The sequence below is a fragment of the Desmodus rotundus genome, chromosome 8 (assembly GCF_022682495.2).
Source record: "Desmodus rotundus isolate HL8 chromosome 8, HLdesRot8A.1, whole genome shotgun sequence".
Lineage (NCBI taxonomy): Eukaryota > Metazoa > Chordata > Mammalia > Chiroptera > Phyllostomidae > Desmodus > Desmodus rotundus.
This window is the reverse complement of record NC_071394.1, coordinates 96444543-96462431: the sequence shown is the minus strand read 5'-3', so window position 1 is coordinate 96462431 and position 17889 is coordinate 96444543. Positions and strand designations below refer to the sequence as shown.

The window sequence follows — 17889 nt, the reverse complement described above, 5'->3', positions numbered from 1 at the left end:
TTTCCCCACTCTAATCCAGGGAACAGATCCCTGCTCAACACACTTCAAGAACAGAGTAGAGTTGTAGGATGTGGAGTCAGACCTAGGTTTTAGCTCCAGTTTTGCCACAAGCTGATGTGATCCTAAGCACATTGCTTTTTCTCTCTGACTTAGCTTCTTCATTCCTAAAATGGAGGCAATAACTTTCTCCAACAAGACAGCAGAGGGAACTCAATGAAAAATTCATCATCATTGCTCAAATCTAGCTAAAACCATTTTTATTTTTGAGAGGCAGTGTATAAGGAAGAAGGAGAGTATCTGCAAAGTCTCTGTCCCGGAAGTTAAACTACATCCTGAACGGCCCTGTGATCCTGAGCAAGTTTCTCCAGTCACACATAAAGAGATGAGCTCTCGCCTGGGGTCTTGTTTATTCCCAGAAAACATTAATGTGCCCTTTGGAGATTAATCCCCAAAGAAAAGGGGCAGAAACTCTTCTCCACCCTTAAAATTAAATACAAATATCAGAGGAATTGGTGCAGACCTTTACCATTTATGGAGCACTTTCATACCCATCATCGGACTTGAAAAGGACTTTAATGGGAAGAAATCACAGCCAAATCTTAAGAGCGATAGTCTCTGGATGGTGGAATTGGGCGTGATTTTAATTTTGTGTTTTCCTAAACCTTGAAAATCTAGTTTTGGAGCTGGATATGCATAATGGTTGCGCGACATGATGAATGTACTAAATGCCACTGAAATGTACAAAAAGTGTACAATTTTGTTATGTGAATTTCACCTCATTAAAAATCTTCTGCAATAAACACGCACGATTTTATAGTAATTTATGAAAATGTGGTTTGAGCCCTGGCTGGTGTGGCTCAGTGGATTGAGAGCCAGACTGTGAAGTAAGGGGTCACTGGTTTGATTCCCATTCGGGGCACATGCCTGGGTTGCAGGCCAGGTCCCCAGTGATGAGCGGGTGGGAGGCAACCACACATTGATGTTTCTCTCCCTCTTTACCTACCTCCCTTCCCCTCTCTCTAATAATAAAGAATTAAAATTAAAATTAAAAAAAGAAAATGTGGTTTGAAGTGAGACCAAAAATGATTCTCAAAAGCAATTCAATTAGTCAACACTGCTCCCACCAGTATGTTCATCACAGTCCCCGGCTGTCATCTTGCACTGCGCTCCTCCGACCACCAGGGGTCTCTACAAAGCCCTCTCATCCTCACACATGGGCGAGGGCCTGCTCTTGCAGCTTTGTAACGCCTGTGCGTAAGAGGTGTGCCTGGGTTTGGCAGCTCGCCGGCAGGATTGTTACTCTAGTGTTTGCGGGTCTCACCGGTTCTTATTTTTGCCTCCAGCATTGTCCCGTTTGTGCCGTCCCCCGCCTTTCATCTCCCCGCCCTTAACCTCATTCGCAGTATTCGTTCCCCGCCCCCCTGTCCTCTCCCCTGCCCTACCCTGCCAAGGGTCCCTGTCTCTGAGCCTCCGCCCCATGGCTCTGCAGGCGCTGCAGAGCTCGGGGGTGGCCTTCCGCAAGATCCTGTCTCATTTCCCCGAGGAGCTGAGCCTGGCTTTCGCCTATGGCTCCGGGGTGTACCGTCAGGCGGGGCCCAGTTCAAACCAGAAGGTGAGCCCGACCCGGGGCCAGCCCCACCCCGCGAATCGGCCTGTGAGCCCGAGTTTTCCTTTTGCTTTGATCCCTTCAGAACCCTAGAGACGCGTGTCTGCTCTGCGCTCTCCACGTCTCAGCTAGCAAAGTACAAACTGTATGAAAGTGTACCTAGTATAACAACGTGAGCCGAGTTTTTAGGATAAGCAGGAGTCCACTTTCTTTTAGAGCAGGAGATGCAGTTATGCGGAGGGGAGAGCTGGTGCAGAGACAAGGTGGTAGAAAGGAGAAGAAATACTTGCTAGGTGCTAGTTAAGGTTCTGAGCCTTGGGTGAGCATAGAATTCTTTGAGAAGCTTTAAAAATTGCTGATGCCAGCATTCCACCAATGAGGATTCTCATTGAATTGGTCTAGGGGAAGGCCTGGGCTTCAAGAATTTCGAAACCTTCCCAGGTGATTCAGATGCACAGCCGAGGTTGAGTGAGTGTCTCTATCTGTAAGAGAACATTGAAAACGACCTTCCTGACTTAAGGGAACTGATGGACTTGTTGTAGGGCTAGGCAGGTGCAGTGAACTTAACTAAGAGTAAAAATCAGTGGGTGGCCAGTATATTTACCCATGCTCAGGGCATTGAACAAGACTATTTAGGATTAGGCATTGCTACTCTTCAGAGTTGGCTGAGCACAACAGTGGTGAAGGTACAGTTTTCCTAGTGATGGAAGATTTTTTTCGGAAAATAAAGTTTGTTTCCAAGGTGAAGACAGGATTCAAGACAGCAGAAGAGTGAAAGGCAAATATTTTCCATTTAAACAAAACTATTAGTTACTTTTCTACCAGGGCTGTAGAGCTTTTGCTGAATTACTATAAAAGGGGCAAAAGTCTAAGTAGAGTTAGTTGTTCTCTGTGTGTGCAACTTATGTTCTGGACCGCATGTCTACTTACTGTAGTTAATGCACAGCCTAACGCTTCATTGTCATCTTTAATAAATTAGGGAAATGGAAGTGTGCAGATTGCAAAAGGGCCTCCTGGATTTGAATACCTGGCTGTAATCTGTCTGGCCATCTATACCGTTGCTTGGATTTGCTGTTTCCTACCTACACTAGTTTATAAGTAACACTTTAAACTGACAGCATATGAGAATTTATAGATTATAGGTGTGTAAATTATAGCTTATTATAGGCTAGTCATTTTTCTAAATACAATAACATAAATTTTTTAAAAACATGTCCCCTCCAAAATCTTAAGTGTCACCAGTGGTTTGTGGGTCACATTTGGGAAACTCAGAGCAGCCCTTAGCCTCCTGATTCTATAGCCACCTCTTCATTTTTTTCATGAAAATTTTCCTTTAAGCAGAGGTGGAATTCCCTCCAAGAAAAGATTCTTCTTTTGCTTTCCCTCACCTTCATTTCCTTCAGGTGAACAAGTCTTGTAGCTTCCAACACCTAGGTCCCTGTCAGATCAGTCTCTATACCCTTTATTTAGTGCCTTACTATCTTCTCTTTTCTCACCTGGAATCTTGCAGGTAGCCTGCCGTGTGGTTTCCTGGCCTCTATTCTCTCCTCCCTCCAGTGAGTTCTTCTGCAGGAAAACGTCTTTGCATGGCAACCAGCCTCCCTCCCTAGTCTCATCTCCCGTCACTCCCCTGCCTGCATCCTCTTCCAGCGGTAGACACAGAACATGCTCAGCTCTCATATCCAGAAGAGTGTTTTCCTCCAACAGGACTCCCCTTCCCCGTGCTTCTCCTAATACTTCCACCAGCTCTGCTTAACTCTTGCTCATTCTTCAAGTCTCAGATTTATCAGAGTCTTGAAGAATGTAATTTTATAGGAAAATTTAGGATTCCTGTTCTGACCCAATTGTGCAATTAGTACATTTTGCATTCTTCTATCAAGTCCATCTACTGATTTGTCTATTTTCCCCAGTAGTCTTGAGCTCTTTACCACTACCTCTGGGTCTATCAGAACTCATGATAGGCCTTCAGTGAGTATTTGGTGAGTGACTGGAAGCTAAAATAACTTCCCTTTACGTAGTACCGAATAGAGTTCATCCGTGTAGGGTTATTTCATGTGGAAGAGAAGTGGAGCATATTCGGCAACACTGACACAAGAGGCAGTGTAGAATTGTGGTCCAACACACAGAATTTGGAACCAGACTGTGCCACTCACTAGCTGTCCCTCAGCAAGGAATTTACTCTGCCTTGGTTTCCTTTCCCATAAATTGGAGTAATAACGGTGCCTACCTTGTAGAACTGTTTCAAGGATAAAATGAGTTCCTGTGTATATAATATATAAAGTGTCTAGAGGAGTGTTGGCATGACAGTACACATTACATAAGCATTGCTGTTACTATGTGTATTGATGAAAACTAAGCTCACATTGGTTCCAGAGACTTGCTCAAATTTCTGAAGACAATCCTTGATCTTTTATTAATCATAGCAGCATAGAATTTTAGAGCTTTTCAGTCTATCTGGGGGCCTTTCCAGGAACTAAAACTAAAATCATTCTCTTTTCTTCACCTTTCAGGATGCCATGCTGGATTTTGTGTTCACAGTAGATGACCCTGTTGCATGGCATTCAAAGAACCTGAAGAAAAACTGGAACCATTACTCTTTCCTAAAAGTTTTGGGGCCCAAGTTTATCACCACTATCCAGAATAATTATGGGGCCGGAGTTTACTACAATACATTGATCATGTGTGATGGTAGGGTAAGTGACTTTGGGCTTTTGCCTTGACTTGGGTTGTTACTAACCTTTGTGACTAGAATACCAACTAAATATGTGTATTTTTGCAGTCAGGAAATGTTCAAGCTCCTGCTGGATGAAGATAATCAAGTGTAATGGTCTTTTGTCTTTTTGCCTTTGGCCAAGTGGTTCTCAAATGTTAATGTGCATCAGAATCCCCTGGAGTGCCTGTTGGACACACAGATTGCTGGGCCCCACCCCAGAGCTTCCGATTCACTAGGTCTGGGGCAGGGTTTGAGGCTTTGCTTTTTTTTTGTAAATTGAGATACAATTGTCATTTAACATTGTATTAATTTTAGGTGTACAACACTGATATATGTATATATTATGACATGATCACCATAATTAAGTTTAGTTCGTATCCATCACCACACCTAGTTTCAATTTTTTTCTTGTGATACGAAGTTTAAAGATGTACTATCCTAGCAATGAGGATTTGCATTTCTTTCTTTTTTTAAAGATTTTATTTATTTATTTTTAGAGAGGGGAAGGAGAAAGAGGGGGAGAGAAACATCAATGTATGATTGCCTCTTGAGCACCCCCTACTGGGGGCCTGGCCTGCAACCCAGGCATGTGCCCTAGATTGGAAACCGAAGCAATTACTCCTTGGTTTGAAGCCCACACTCAATCTGCTGAGCTATACCAGCCAGGGCAGGGTTTGCATTTTTAACAAGCTTCCATATAATGCTGCTGCTGGTCTGGAAAACACACTTTGAGAACCAGTGGTTTGGTCAGTGGGAGGAACAGGCAGGCCCATTAAGGATCAGAATGGAAATTAATCTTATCTATACAAGGGGCTGACACTCGCGGGAAGAATGCGGAAGTGAAGAGGATGTCATAGGTAGCTGGGAGCGTGTGGTGCCAGCAGGTGGGTGGAATTTGATGATTACTGGTACTGGTAATGGTTGGAGAACACAGAAGATGCACAGATCCTGGCAGAAGGTTTTCTGACAGCAGGAACCTTGAACGTCTTTTAGATGAAGGGGCCCAATCTCTAAGAGGGCTGCCGAGAACTTAGCAGGATCCCGGCCTAAGATGATCAACGGGGACTAAATCAAATGCCTCCTGGGGATGAGCAGGACTAAGAACTCAGGAGGCAAACACAGGGCCCGCGGGCCAAATCCAGCCCTCCACCTTGTTTTATCTTGCTGGGCACCTTGTTTCTACCTGGTGACAGCGCCAAGCTCCTTGCCCCTAGTTAAGGAGTCGTTACATTTATTCAGTCCTAAAATTACATGCGGCCCATTGAAGGCAGCCACGAGGCAGATGTGGCCCCTGGTGAAAATGAGTTTGACACCCCTGGCGAAGAATGACATACAGATTCCACCAGCCATGTTAACTCTGCTCAACGATGCTGATTGCTCAGAGCAGTCCTACTTCGATGTGCAGACAATCACCTGAGGAGCAGATTCTGATTCAGTAGGCCTGCAATGGAGCCTGAGATTCTATAATTTTTTTCAAGCTCCCAGGTGATGCTGATGTTATTGGTCAGGGAACCACACTTTGAAGGCCGAGACGTTGAGTACTGACTGAGAAGGATGTCGAAGATCTGTCTAACTTGGCAGGAATGAGTGCTGTGATTGATTGGTGGTGTGTGCATGACCTTTGGGCCATATATTTACTTTTTTGGTTGAGGTCCAATCCTGCTCCACCTGCACTTTGCAGATGAAAAAAAAAAAAAAACAAGGTTCAGAGAGAAAAAAGTAACTTCCATAGGCTCATGCCGCTAGATAGTGACAGGTCCCTGACTTCTAGGCCAGTGGTGTTTCTGTTAGCTCCCAGCTTTTATGGGCCTGCAGCAAGAAGGCTTTCTGCAGTGTGGTGGCCAGAATGGAGGGAAGGTTATTCAGCACAGCCTCCAATGGCCACTTAGTCATGCCAAACACGTAGCTTTGTTAACTTCTTCATAATTAATACGATGCTGAGCCTATCTCTAATTAGTAGTTTCAAACAATGTTAAAAGCTCCAGTAGCCAAATATTTGGGCATGATTATATGCCAACGGGCCTGTACTTTTTAATTAAAGTTCTTTAGCTACTTTTCAGGTATTTGCAGCCTGCGAAGGCCTTAGGGATACTGAAGTTCAGCAAAGTGAGGCCAGAGATATTTGTTGAGACAAACGGGATTTTGTAACGTGGAACAATTACAGTCAGGGTTTGTACAAATTACTGTTGCATGAACTTAACCGTAATTCCATGTGTTCAGAACTGATAAAGAGGTTTTCTTTTTGGATGTTGCTTTGTAAGTATAAGAGTGTTTGGAAGAGTCAATAGTGAAAGAGAAACTCACCATGTAAAGCAGCAGTCCCCAACTTTTTTGGCACCAGGGACCAGTTTCGTGGAAGACAATTTTTCCACAGACCAGGGTGGGGTTGGCTTTGGGATGATTCAAGCACATTACATTCCAGCTCACCTCCTGCCGTGCGGCCTATTCCTAACAGGCCCAGACTGGTATGGGTCCCTGGCCCAGAGGTTGGGTCCCCTGCTGTAAAGGCTGTCAGTAAAGACCTAAACATCATTTCTTGTACTTTGTGATAAAATGAACATTGGAAAACCAGACTAAAATTGAGGAACCTAGTTTTGTCTCTGCTACTAACGGTGCCACTGTAGGTGTATCATTTATTCACTCTGAGCCCTGGGTTTCTTATTTCTCAAATGAGAAGCATGACATTTATTATTGCTTCTCAAACTGTCTGTGCCGAAGGACCCATTTTTATTTCTGACTCCTGGAGTACTGATCCTTGATCACCTCTAAGAGCCATTCTGCCTTTAACATCGCAAGAGTCTAAGTTAAAATAGTGGTCCCTTCACTCCATATACCTGAAGGGACAAATCAGTCTTGGAAACTTATCCTATGTGGAAAATTTTGGTAGAGACGTGTGGTTTTTTTTTACAAAGTAGGCATTTTGAGTGGTTTGGAAATCCAGGTACTACTCTGGCAGAAATGTATTACCTTGTATTTTGTATCTGCATAATCAACAGTATGGCATTTTGCTCCTTTTTATGCCCATTTCTTTTCTTTTCCAGCTTATAAAATATGGGGTTATTAGCACTAGTATGTTGATTGAAGATCTCCTTAACTGGAATAACTTATACATTGCTGGACGACTCCAAAAACCGGTGAGTGTTTCCTTTGGCTGCCACAATTAGGGATCTCTCTCCTCTCTGCACCTGGCCTTACTTTGATATTTGATTGCAATGAGATGGAACTCCAGGAAATAGAAATGAGTTTTAGACTTCTTTTCCTGCCTAAAAATTCATTGCCAAACAATATCTAGATATGACCCACACTACTCCTGCCCTCTCTCCAAAGATTCTTCAGTTGTCTGGGCGCATCAGGCTCTGAGTCAGTCCTTTGGGCTGGAGAGGATGGCAGATGAAATGCCCGGTGCCTCAGGGCAGCCTCTCTCAGCTTGACCCAGATCACCTTCTCTTCTAGAGTGTAAGTGCCATAGGGCACTCTTTGTCCACTCGTGTGTCCCAGCAGTGCCTGGGACAATGCCTGGCACACAGTTAGCATTCAACAAATGTTTGTTGAATAAATGAATGAACCAGGTGGTCATGCTGAGGGGGGTGGTGGATTCTAATCCCCACTGTTACCCTCCTCAGGCCAATGGTGAGATTCTGCCATAGCATCCTTCCTTCACCTGGGATACTGCTAGAGGAGGCTATAGTGGGGTAGGTGTCTCCCAGGCTTTAATAGAAACAGAAAACAAACAAAACAGGAAAAAAGGTGGAGAGAACTTGAACTTTGGACTTGTATTTGCAAAAGTCATGTTTCTTCTTTTTTGCAAATATATAGCCTATTTTCTGAGAAGGGGTCTTTTCATAGAACTATGTGACATAGTCACAATTGCTAACCTCACAGGAAGGAAAAAATTTCTTTGTGTTGTCAGAGAGTCTCAGGCCCTGAAAGAGAATATATGGATGGTTCTCAAATGTCTCCCAAAAGAGTGACTCTGCTGCTCCTCCTTTTGTTAGTTACGGCAAAAAGTTAGAGAGGTTTATACAATCTTAGCTTACTTGGTTGTGTTATAAAAATCTCTATCGATATATATGGGTAGTCAGGATTCTCTTGCCTTGCATCTGTGCTTAAAATTTATTGGTGTATGTGGAATTATGCACCCGAAACCTATATAATGTAGTTAACCGGTGTCTCCCCAATAAATTAAATAAAAAGGAAAATATATAAATAAAATTCCATGTAGAAAATAATAATGGTGTAGCTCATTAAAATGTTCAGAAACACTTGATAAGGGCAATAGTTACATGGAAATACCCATTTGTGAACATTTGTCAAGTTTTACCTGTTAGATTTGTATACTTCACTGTGCGTAATTTTTACTTCAGTAAAAACACTAAAGTTCAGAAACAATAGGCTTACCAAAATAATTTCATATCTATCTAGATGAGTTTCTCGTTTCTACTTTGGATAACTACTAAAGCTCATAAATAAGCAAATGTAGCTGAAAATTTATAAATATTAATTTTCTTTCCAAGTTTTTTTTTTTAATTTACAAGATATGTCACTTGACGGGAAGAATAATGAATGTGGAATGAGAGAGAATCTTTGGGTCTTATTTGTTCCTGCCACTTGTTAGCTATTTATGTGAACTTGGGCAACTTGTTTTATCTTTCTGAACCTCTGGTAATTTATCTGTAGAATGGGGACTATAGTATTCACCCCGCCTGCTTCAAGAAGGTGTCGAAAAGGAGAAGTGGAATGGTAATGCTGGGCAGGAAACAGTGTTTTAGGATCAGACAGATCCACGGTTTGGGTCCCAGCTCTGACACTCCCAGCTCTGTGACCCTGTACCAGTGACTTATTCTCCATGAGCCTGGGAACACCATCATCTATTGATAAGGCTGATCACACTGACCTCAAAGAAAAACCTAGATCTAAAATGCCTGGTACTAGGTAGACACTCAGGAAATGATCCTTTACTTCCCTTTGTCCTTGCTCATCTCAGGGTTACTTTGAGGCAAAATGAGGTACTCAGTGTGGAAATGTTATCCTCTGTGCTGTGTTTTGTGCTTGGAATGTTCCTTTTTTTTTTTTTTTTTAAGACTTTAGAAAACTGAAAACAACATGAAATCTCAGAATATAAGCACTGCAAATGACCTCAGATTTTATCTAAATGTCATATATCCTGATAAAATAAAAACAACAATTGAAGACAAGTAGTAGCAGCTACACTGATATCATGCAAAATGGCATTTCTCAGCTAACTTGGAGAAGAAAATGTTATTGATAACAATGACTATCTCTCAGGCTTATTACACTTCTAGCACAAGAAAATCAGGATAGCTTAAAAAAAATTATTTGAGCCCTGGCTGGTGTGGCTCAGTTGGTTGGAACATCATCCCATAACCGAAAGATTGCAGGTTCGATTCCTAGTCAGGGAAAATACCTAGGCTGCAGGCTTGACCCCTGCTCTGGGTGCTTACAATCCCTGGTCCAGGCACAGATGTGAAGCAACCAATAGATTTTTCTCTCTTTCCCTTCCTCTCTCTAAAAGCAATGGAAAAAATGTCCTCGGGGTGAGGATTAACCAAAAAATCATTCAAAGTGTTGACCATACACATGGTAGGAAAAAAAGCATAAGTGGGTGAATTAACTCTTCCATGCATTCCTGCTCTTAGTTTCCCTCTCTAGTAGCAATTACTCTTAACCATTCTCAAGATAACTATCTTTTTTTAATTAAGATTTTATTTATTTATTTTTAGAGAGAGAGGAAGGGAGGGAGAAAGAGGGAGAGAAACATTGATGTGTAAGAGAAACTTTGACCATTTGCCTCTTGCTCATACCTCAACGAGGGACCAGGGTCAGCCAACGACCCAGGCTTGTGCTCTGACTAGGAATCTTTTGCTTTTGCTGGCCCTAAGCCATGCTGGTTAGGGCTAAAGATAAATCTCTTTAAACAAACTATTTTTACCTCTAGGTGGCAGCAAACATTAGTCAAACAAGAATGGGTTCATGTCCTAGGAAGGAATTATGAGAATATGAATGTGAATCCTTTGTTTTTATGTATTTTAAAATGAGTTACATTCAGTGATATTGTCTAAAGCTCTAAAATTATTTTTCATGTTGCAATTAGAATAGAATTTCTTAATCACTAACAATTTGTTTAAAATACACAGAGCCTGGAAACTGTACTTTCCATTCAGTTTTGCTGTGAATCTAAAACTGCTCTATAAAGTTTACTAATAAAAAAGAGGACACTAAATGAGTACCTTGCTTTAAAAGATGGACATTTCTGGAACATGTTGAATGTAAATTAAATTTCTATCGTATTGGGTTGGCCAAAAAGTTCATTTGTTTTTTTCCATAATATGGCTCTAGTAGCACTTAGTTGTCTTAACTTCATTCGAAACAATTTTGTTAGGTTATATTGTGACAGCTGTCATATCAGTGTGCATTTTAAAAAACATCAAAGTTGGTGAATTTTTGTGTAGCCATTTTAATATTGAAGATGGAAGAAATATGCAACATTTTCAGCATCTTATGCTGTATTATTTCAAGAAAGGTAAAAATACCCATGGCTGGTGTAGCTCAGTAGATTGAGCGTGGGCCTGCGAACCAAAGGGTGGCTGGTTCGATTCCCAGTCACGGCACATGCCTGGGTTGTGGGCCTGGTCCCCAGTTGTGGACACATGAGAGGCAGCCACACATTGATGTTTCCCTCTCTTTCTCCTTCCCTCCCTTCTCTCTAAATAAATAAATAAAATATTTTTTTAAAAGAAAGAAAGGTAAAAATACAACTGAAATGCAAAAAAAGATTTGTGCAGTATATAGAGAAGGTGCTGTGATTGATTGAATGTGTCAAAAGTGGTTTTCAAGTTTTCGTGCTGGAGATTTCTTGCTAGACGATGCTCCACAGTCAGGTAGACCAGTTGAAGTTGATAGAGATCGGATTGAGACATTAATTGAGAACAATCAGTGTTATACCATGCAGGAGATGGCTGACATACACAAAATATCCAAATCAATAAAGTTATTGGTAGAAGTGAAAAATGTATCTTTTATTTTACGGAAAAAACTAAATGGACTTTTTGGCCAACACAGTACTTTACTATTAACTTATTTCATAATTGAGGAGATAACCGATTTTTATTTTTAGTGCAGCCCTAAGTTTCTGAGTTATTTATCAAGTCATTTTCAAATAAAGAACAACAAAATGTAAAATAGTTAATAGAACCTTATGGCTAATCCTTTTTTAAGTCAAAAGGACTCCAAAGTAATATTAATAGTCATTTCCCTAATTTATTTAACATAAGTTTGGATTTTTGCATTTCATATTTAGTATATAACAGCTTCGTTGAGATATCATTCACATACCAAACAATTCAGTGGTTTTTAGCATATTCACAATTTTGCAACTATCATCACATTGTAGCTATTGATTTACGTTTTGTAAATAGAAAAGAAAAATCCCAGCAGTAGAATAGATCCCTGACTTAGATGGAAACCTGGCTTACTAGTCTTGGCTCTGCCCAGCTGTGAGCAAATCTTTGGGCCTCTAACCGTTGAAATGCAAAGACTGAGCCATTCATTTACTTATTTAAAAGACCACTAAGTTTCTTCTCTGTGTATGCCAAAGGAATTAAAAAAGAAAATAAACAACCACCACACTGGTATCTTGAGAGAGGCCATATAGTCCAATAGGTGATTAATAAGGTTTCCCCCAGCTCAGTGTTTCTTCTTGGTCCGCAGGCAATGACCATTTAGAAAACGTAGACTTTTTGGCCATTTGGAGTGAAAAACTTCCATGGGAAGGGTCATTTGCTTCGTGGTTGGGTATTTGAACACTAGATCGGGCTGTTCTTTGTGACCATAAATTCACTGTTTGCTATTCAAGTACTGAGGAGACCAAATGTGACTTTCTCTTTTTTTCTATCTTGAAAGGTACTCACAAATCTCTCGAGTTGGGCTTTTGAAAGTCCCTTTAAGTGCTGCCCCTTCCTCTGTCCAGTAAAGATTTTCTCCTTGGCAGTAGTGCTAATGCTATCTTATGCGGTTCAGATGGGGCCATTTCCAGTAAGATACAAACAGCTATTCACACATCTGAGGGCTTTCTTTTTTTCCCAGGCCTCTCTGGCAGTGTCCCAGGAGTTCACTGGCTTTTCACTCTGAGCAACAAATAACAGTGCTGCTGAGACAAGTTCCTAGTTCACCTTACATTGGAGAACCAGATCAGCACAGTAGCAGACTCTTCTGAATTGACATTTTTCCTTTGAGTAAGGATGCTTTTATTTATACTCTCTTAACCTTAAATAGCAAACAGCCTGTTTTTTTTATCAACTAAGTAGAACAATTTTCTTAGAGAATAAGTGGTATCATGTTAAATAGGAAAGTTTCCTCAAACTTACTCTTTCCTTTGTAACTTTGAGTTGTTAGCATCTCAAAATAGCTTCTGTTTTCATGGAGTTTCTATAAAAACTAGCAAAAAAAGAGAGGAGGAGAATTATTGAACAGGACCTGGAGAATGAGGAGGAGGAATAAGAATATGGAAGTGAGGCTTTACAAACTTTTGGAAAGAGCTCTGAACTGATCAGGGACCTGGATCTTCATTTGTTGTGTCAATATTTCTCACGGAGAAATCTTTTAATCCTCTGGGCCTTAGGTTCCCTGTGAGTAAGATGAGGAGGTTACCTTCCTACATTGATAATTCTATATGGAATACAAAGTTTGGGAAAGTTATTCAAGAAATAAACATAGGAGTTATTATTAGGACCTTAACATTTGTTTTAATTATCTTTAAAGAAAGGAACTTAACCAGAGCAGATCCCTAACTGGTGCATGAGAATAATCCAAATCATTTAGGGCCAGATTTGCCAAGTATAAGGGTGTTACTCTGATTTTGCCATCAACTCATTATGCAACCTCGGGCAAGTCTTGCTGCTGGGCTGCTTCTTGGTTTTACTTTCTGCAGATGATTGCAATAATGCTGAATTCCCCCAAGTGCTGAAAGGCTTAATTAAGGGTTGTTAAGTCCTTGTAATTACAAGGGAGGAGGTGGTATTATTAAGTGACTTACCTAACTATGAGAGGTTTTTATGTTATGAATATTCCCTTAGTAAAAAAAAAGTAGAGACCAAAGGTAAAAAGATAAAATTTAGGTTCTTAAGCCTGATTTATAAAATAGTTATGTTTTATGATACTGCTTTTTACAATTAATTTTTTAAAAAGAAACTGTACTTTGAGATATACATCAGTGTCTTGTTGTCTAATAAAATTTTAATTTGGAGTTTCTTATACGTATGTGCCTTTTATGTACTATCTTAATTTTGTCAGAAATTATCTCTATTCAGACCTGGCAGACTTCCGGATAAGATGGAGGCATAGGTAAATACGCTTAGCTTCCTCGCATGACCAAAAGAAGAACAACAACAAATTTAAAAACAAAAAGTAACCAGAACTGCCAGAAAATCCAACTATATGGAAGTCGGACGAACAAGGGGTTAAGGAAGAAACATTCATTCAGACTGGTAGGCGGGGCACAGAGGACACCCGGCAAGACAGTGGCTGGCAGACGGGGCAGTCCCACATTTATGTTCAGGTAAACCAGGAGGAACAACTAGGGAGTGAGACAGACTGTGCGATTCAGGGTTCCAGAGTGGGGAAATGAAGCCTCAAAACCTCTGGCTGTAAAAATCTCTGGGGGTTGCAGCAGTGAGAGAAACTGCCAGCCTCACAGGGGAGTTCGTTGGAGAGAACCACAGGGTCCTAGAATGTACACAAACCTATCCACCTGGGAATCAGCACCAAAAAGGCCCAATTTGCTTGTGGGTAGTAGGGGAAGTGACTGAAAGTGAGATGACAGCTGAGCAAGCGGCATTGTTCCCTCTAAGGCCTCTACCCCACATAGAATGCCACAACATAGCAAAGAGAGTTGTCCTGGCCAAGTGAATACTTAAGGCCACGCCCCCTACAACTTAACAGGTGTGCTGAGACAAAGAAATATGGCCCAAATGAAACAACAGATCAAAACTCCAGAAAAAGAGCTAAGCGACAAGGAGATAGACAAGCTATCAGATGCAGAGTTCAAAACACTGGTAATCAAGATGCTCACCAAACTGATTGAACTTGGTTGCAAAATGAAGGAACAAATGAAGGCTACCCAAAGGGAAATAAAGCAAACTATACAGGGAACCAGTAGTGAAGGGAAGGAAACTGGGACTCAACATCAAAGATCTGCAACAGCAGGAAGAAATTAACATCCAACCAGAACAGAATGAAGAAACAAGAATTCACAAAAATGAAGAGAGGCTTAGGAACCTCTGGGATAACTATAAAGTTCCAACACCCGTATCACAGGGGTGCCAGAAAGAGAAGAACAAGAGCAAGAAGTTGAAAACTTATTTGAACAAATAATGGAGGAAAACGTCCTCAATCTGGTGAAGGAAATAGACTTCCAGAAAGTCCAGGAAGCCCAGAGTCCCAAAGAAATTGGACCCAAAGAGGAACACACCAAGGTACATTATCAAGTTACCCAAGATTAAAGATAAGGAGAGAATCTTAAAAGCAGCAAGAGGAAATGATACAGTTACGTACAATAAAGTGCCCATAAGACTATCAGCTGATTTCTTAAAAGAAACCTTACAGGCAAGAAGGGGCTGGAAAGAAGTATTTGAAGTCATGAAAGGCAAAGGACCTACATCCAAGATTACTGTATCCAGCAAAGCTCTCATTTAGAATGGAAGGGCAGATAAAGTGCTTCTCAGATAAGGTCAAGTTAAAGGAGCTCATCATCACTAAGTCCTTATTATGTGAAATGTTAAAGGGACTTATCTAAGAAATAGAAGAAGATCAAAAACCATGAACAGTAAAATGACAACAAACTCAGAACTATCAACAACTGAACCTAAACAAAACCAAAACCAAAAACTAAGAAAACAACTAGAACAGGAACAGAATCAGAGAAATGGACATCACATGGAGGGTTTTCAGTGGGGAGGGGAAGGGAAAGAGTGAAGGGGAGGAAAGGTACAGGGAAGAAGGGTAGGCATACAATAGACAGGGAGAGGTTAAGAATGGTATAGGAAACAGAGAAGTCAAAGAACTTATATGTACAACCCATGGACAAGAACTAAGTTGGGGGGAAGCTGGAGGGTTAGGGGGTGCAGGGCGGAGGGGAGAAAAGTTGGGGAAACTATTAGCATAATCGATAAAATATACTTAAAAAAACTATGAATAGTAAAATGACAACACACAGCTATCAACAACTGAGCCCCTAAAACATACACACAAACCAAACTAAGCAAACAACTGAACGAGAACAGAAACACAGAAATGGAGATCACATGGAGGGTTATCAGCGGGGAGGGGGAGAATGGGGAGGAAAGTACAGGGAATAAGCATAATTGGTGGGTACAAAATAGACAGGGGGAGGTTAGGAATAGTACAGGAAATGGAGAAACCAAAGAACTTAAATGTGTGACTCATGGATATGAACTAACACAGTGGGGGGTTGCAGGGTGGAGGGTGATAAAGGGGAGAAAAAAATGGGACAACTGTAATAGCATAATCAATAAAACATAGTTGAAAAAATAAATTATCTCTATTCGACAAATAAAAGGTAACTTAAGCCCTGTTTTCTAGAATAGGAGGAAAATTTGGTGGTGGCACTAGATGGTTTAGAGATGGTAGATACATTTGAGATTTGTGGAGTTCTTATCAGGGACTTGTAGAAAATCAGTAGAAGAAGTAGGTGGTTTTCAGAGTCATTGAAGTTAAGAACAATCTAACAATAGCCAGGGCGGGGGTGGGGGGGTGGGGGCGGGGACAGTGGGTAGAGGGGATTACAGGAACTACTATAAAGGACACATGGACAAAACCAAGGGGGAGGGTGGAGAGGGGGAAGGGAGGTGGGTTCAGCTGGGGTGGGGTGGAGGGATGGGGAGAAAAGGCATACAACTGTAATTGAATAACAATAAAAATAAAAAAAAAAGTAGGTGGTTTTAAAAAATTACGGCAAGAGTATAAATTGGAACAACTATGCCAAAGGGCAATTTGGCAGTTCTAAGTATATACCTTAGAGCCGTGATTCTCATAACGTGGCCCCTGCACCAGCAGCACAGACATTACCTCGGAACTTGTTAGAAATGTACATTTTCAGGTCGTATCCAGACCTTCTGAATCCGAAACTCTGGAGAATGGCCTCATAATATGTGTTTTAACAAGCCCTTTAGGGGATTCTAGTGCTTGCTAAAAGTGAGAACCTCTGTCCTAGAGAAAGTCTTGCAGTATGCACCAAGAAACACGTATGGAAGCTTACTTCAGCTAAGGGTTCACATGTACTATCTCATTTAATCTTGCCAGCAACCTATAAGCTTGATTCTGTTATTAACCCCATTTTACTGCTGACACATAATGTCCATAGTCACAGAGCTAGTAAGAGAGAGAGCTGGGACTTGAACACATTCTCTTAACTACCGTGCAGTCTTTAAAACCTAGAATCTCCAAACAGACTAGAGCAATTTATATTTTCTTGAATTTGTGGAAAGTCAAGGACAGCAGCCTCTGCTGTATATTCAGGAGAAAGATTTATTTTATTGATCAAGGCATTCACTAGTACATTAGGCACTTTACACTTATTATCTCATTCAATCTTTGTAACAATTTTTTGATGCATGTCTGTTATCCCTATTTTATAGATGCCAAGTTTAGTAATTCGCCGAAATTCACACAGCTAGTAAACACCTGGACTTGAGCCCATACCTATACCCCAAACCCATGCTCTTTCTACTGTAGATAATTTTCTTTCCTTTTTCCTTAGTCAAGTTCAAAACCAGTTCAAAATAGAGTGTGAACTACTCAGGTTATATATGGGTAACAACAGTTGAGTTCTAAATAAAGAATTAAAATTTTGCCTTTGTCCATCATAAAATTAAGTAAACAATGAGATTATAAAATAAAAATTAAATTTCCAAAAGGACCTTTATTCCATTTCTACCAACTTCTTTTTAAAACATCATTTAAGAGATTTATTGATTGATTGATTTTAATTTTTATTTTTTTCCTGTGTCATGATTTCTCTGATTTGGCACAAAACAGGAGGTTCTGGGACTGCTTATTAGGATAATTATTATTTTGTGTCCACTGGCCTAATATTCCAAGATCTTCAGGGCTAAGTTTGGGACAGTTTTGTTGCATGTTCCATTATAAACCCCTTAGGCTGAGCAATACTCTTCTGGAATTTTTCTTCTGAATGTTGTCCTTTTTTCAGGTGAAAATCATAGCAATGAATGAGAATGTCATTCTCAGGTCAGCCCTGGATAAAAATCTGAGGAGCGCTGTGACTGCTGCTTTCCTCATGCTCCCCGAAAGCTTTTCTGAAGAAGACCTGTTTATAGAGATTGCCGGACTCTCCTATTCAGGTTAGTACGTTTGGTTCCCAAATTTTCTGCAAGAAGATTTCTTGTTTGACGACTGTACAAACATCCCACTTCTCACTCTACAATGGAGCTGTAGCAACCTTAGTTCCAAAACCCATTACTTCGTGCGTAGGTTACTGCAAAAGTCCAGTGATTTGCCTCCTTGCCTCCAAAGTCTC

General features: G+C 40.8%; 1 protein-coding gene across 4 annotated transcripts in view; it reads left to right on the top strand.

Annotated features, from left to right (window-relative positions):
* Positions 1-1274: 1274 nt before the first annotated feature.
* TAMM41 (TAM41 mitochondrial translocator assembly and maintenance homolog) overlaps positions 1275-17889 on the top strand; it is a 52374-nt gene continuing 35759 nt past the window's right edge. For 2 of the 4 annotated variants that reach the window (XM_024556538.3, XM_045192398.3), the window contains exons 1-4: positions 1275-1612; positions 4117-4299; positions 7361-7453; positions 17563-17713. In XM_024556538.3, the coding sequence (XP_024412306.1) occupies positions 1478-1612; positions 4117-4299; positions 7361-7453; positions 17563-17713 (562 nt within the window). In that variant the 5' untranslated portion in view covers positions 1275-1477. Of the gene's footprint in view, positions 1613-4116; positions 4300-7360; positions 7454-12422; positions 12572-17562; positions 17714-17889 lie in introns of those variants that run through there. The other 2 variants (XM_071222291.1, XM_045192399.2) reach the window with 2 other exon arrangements.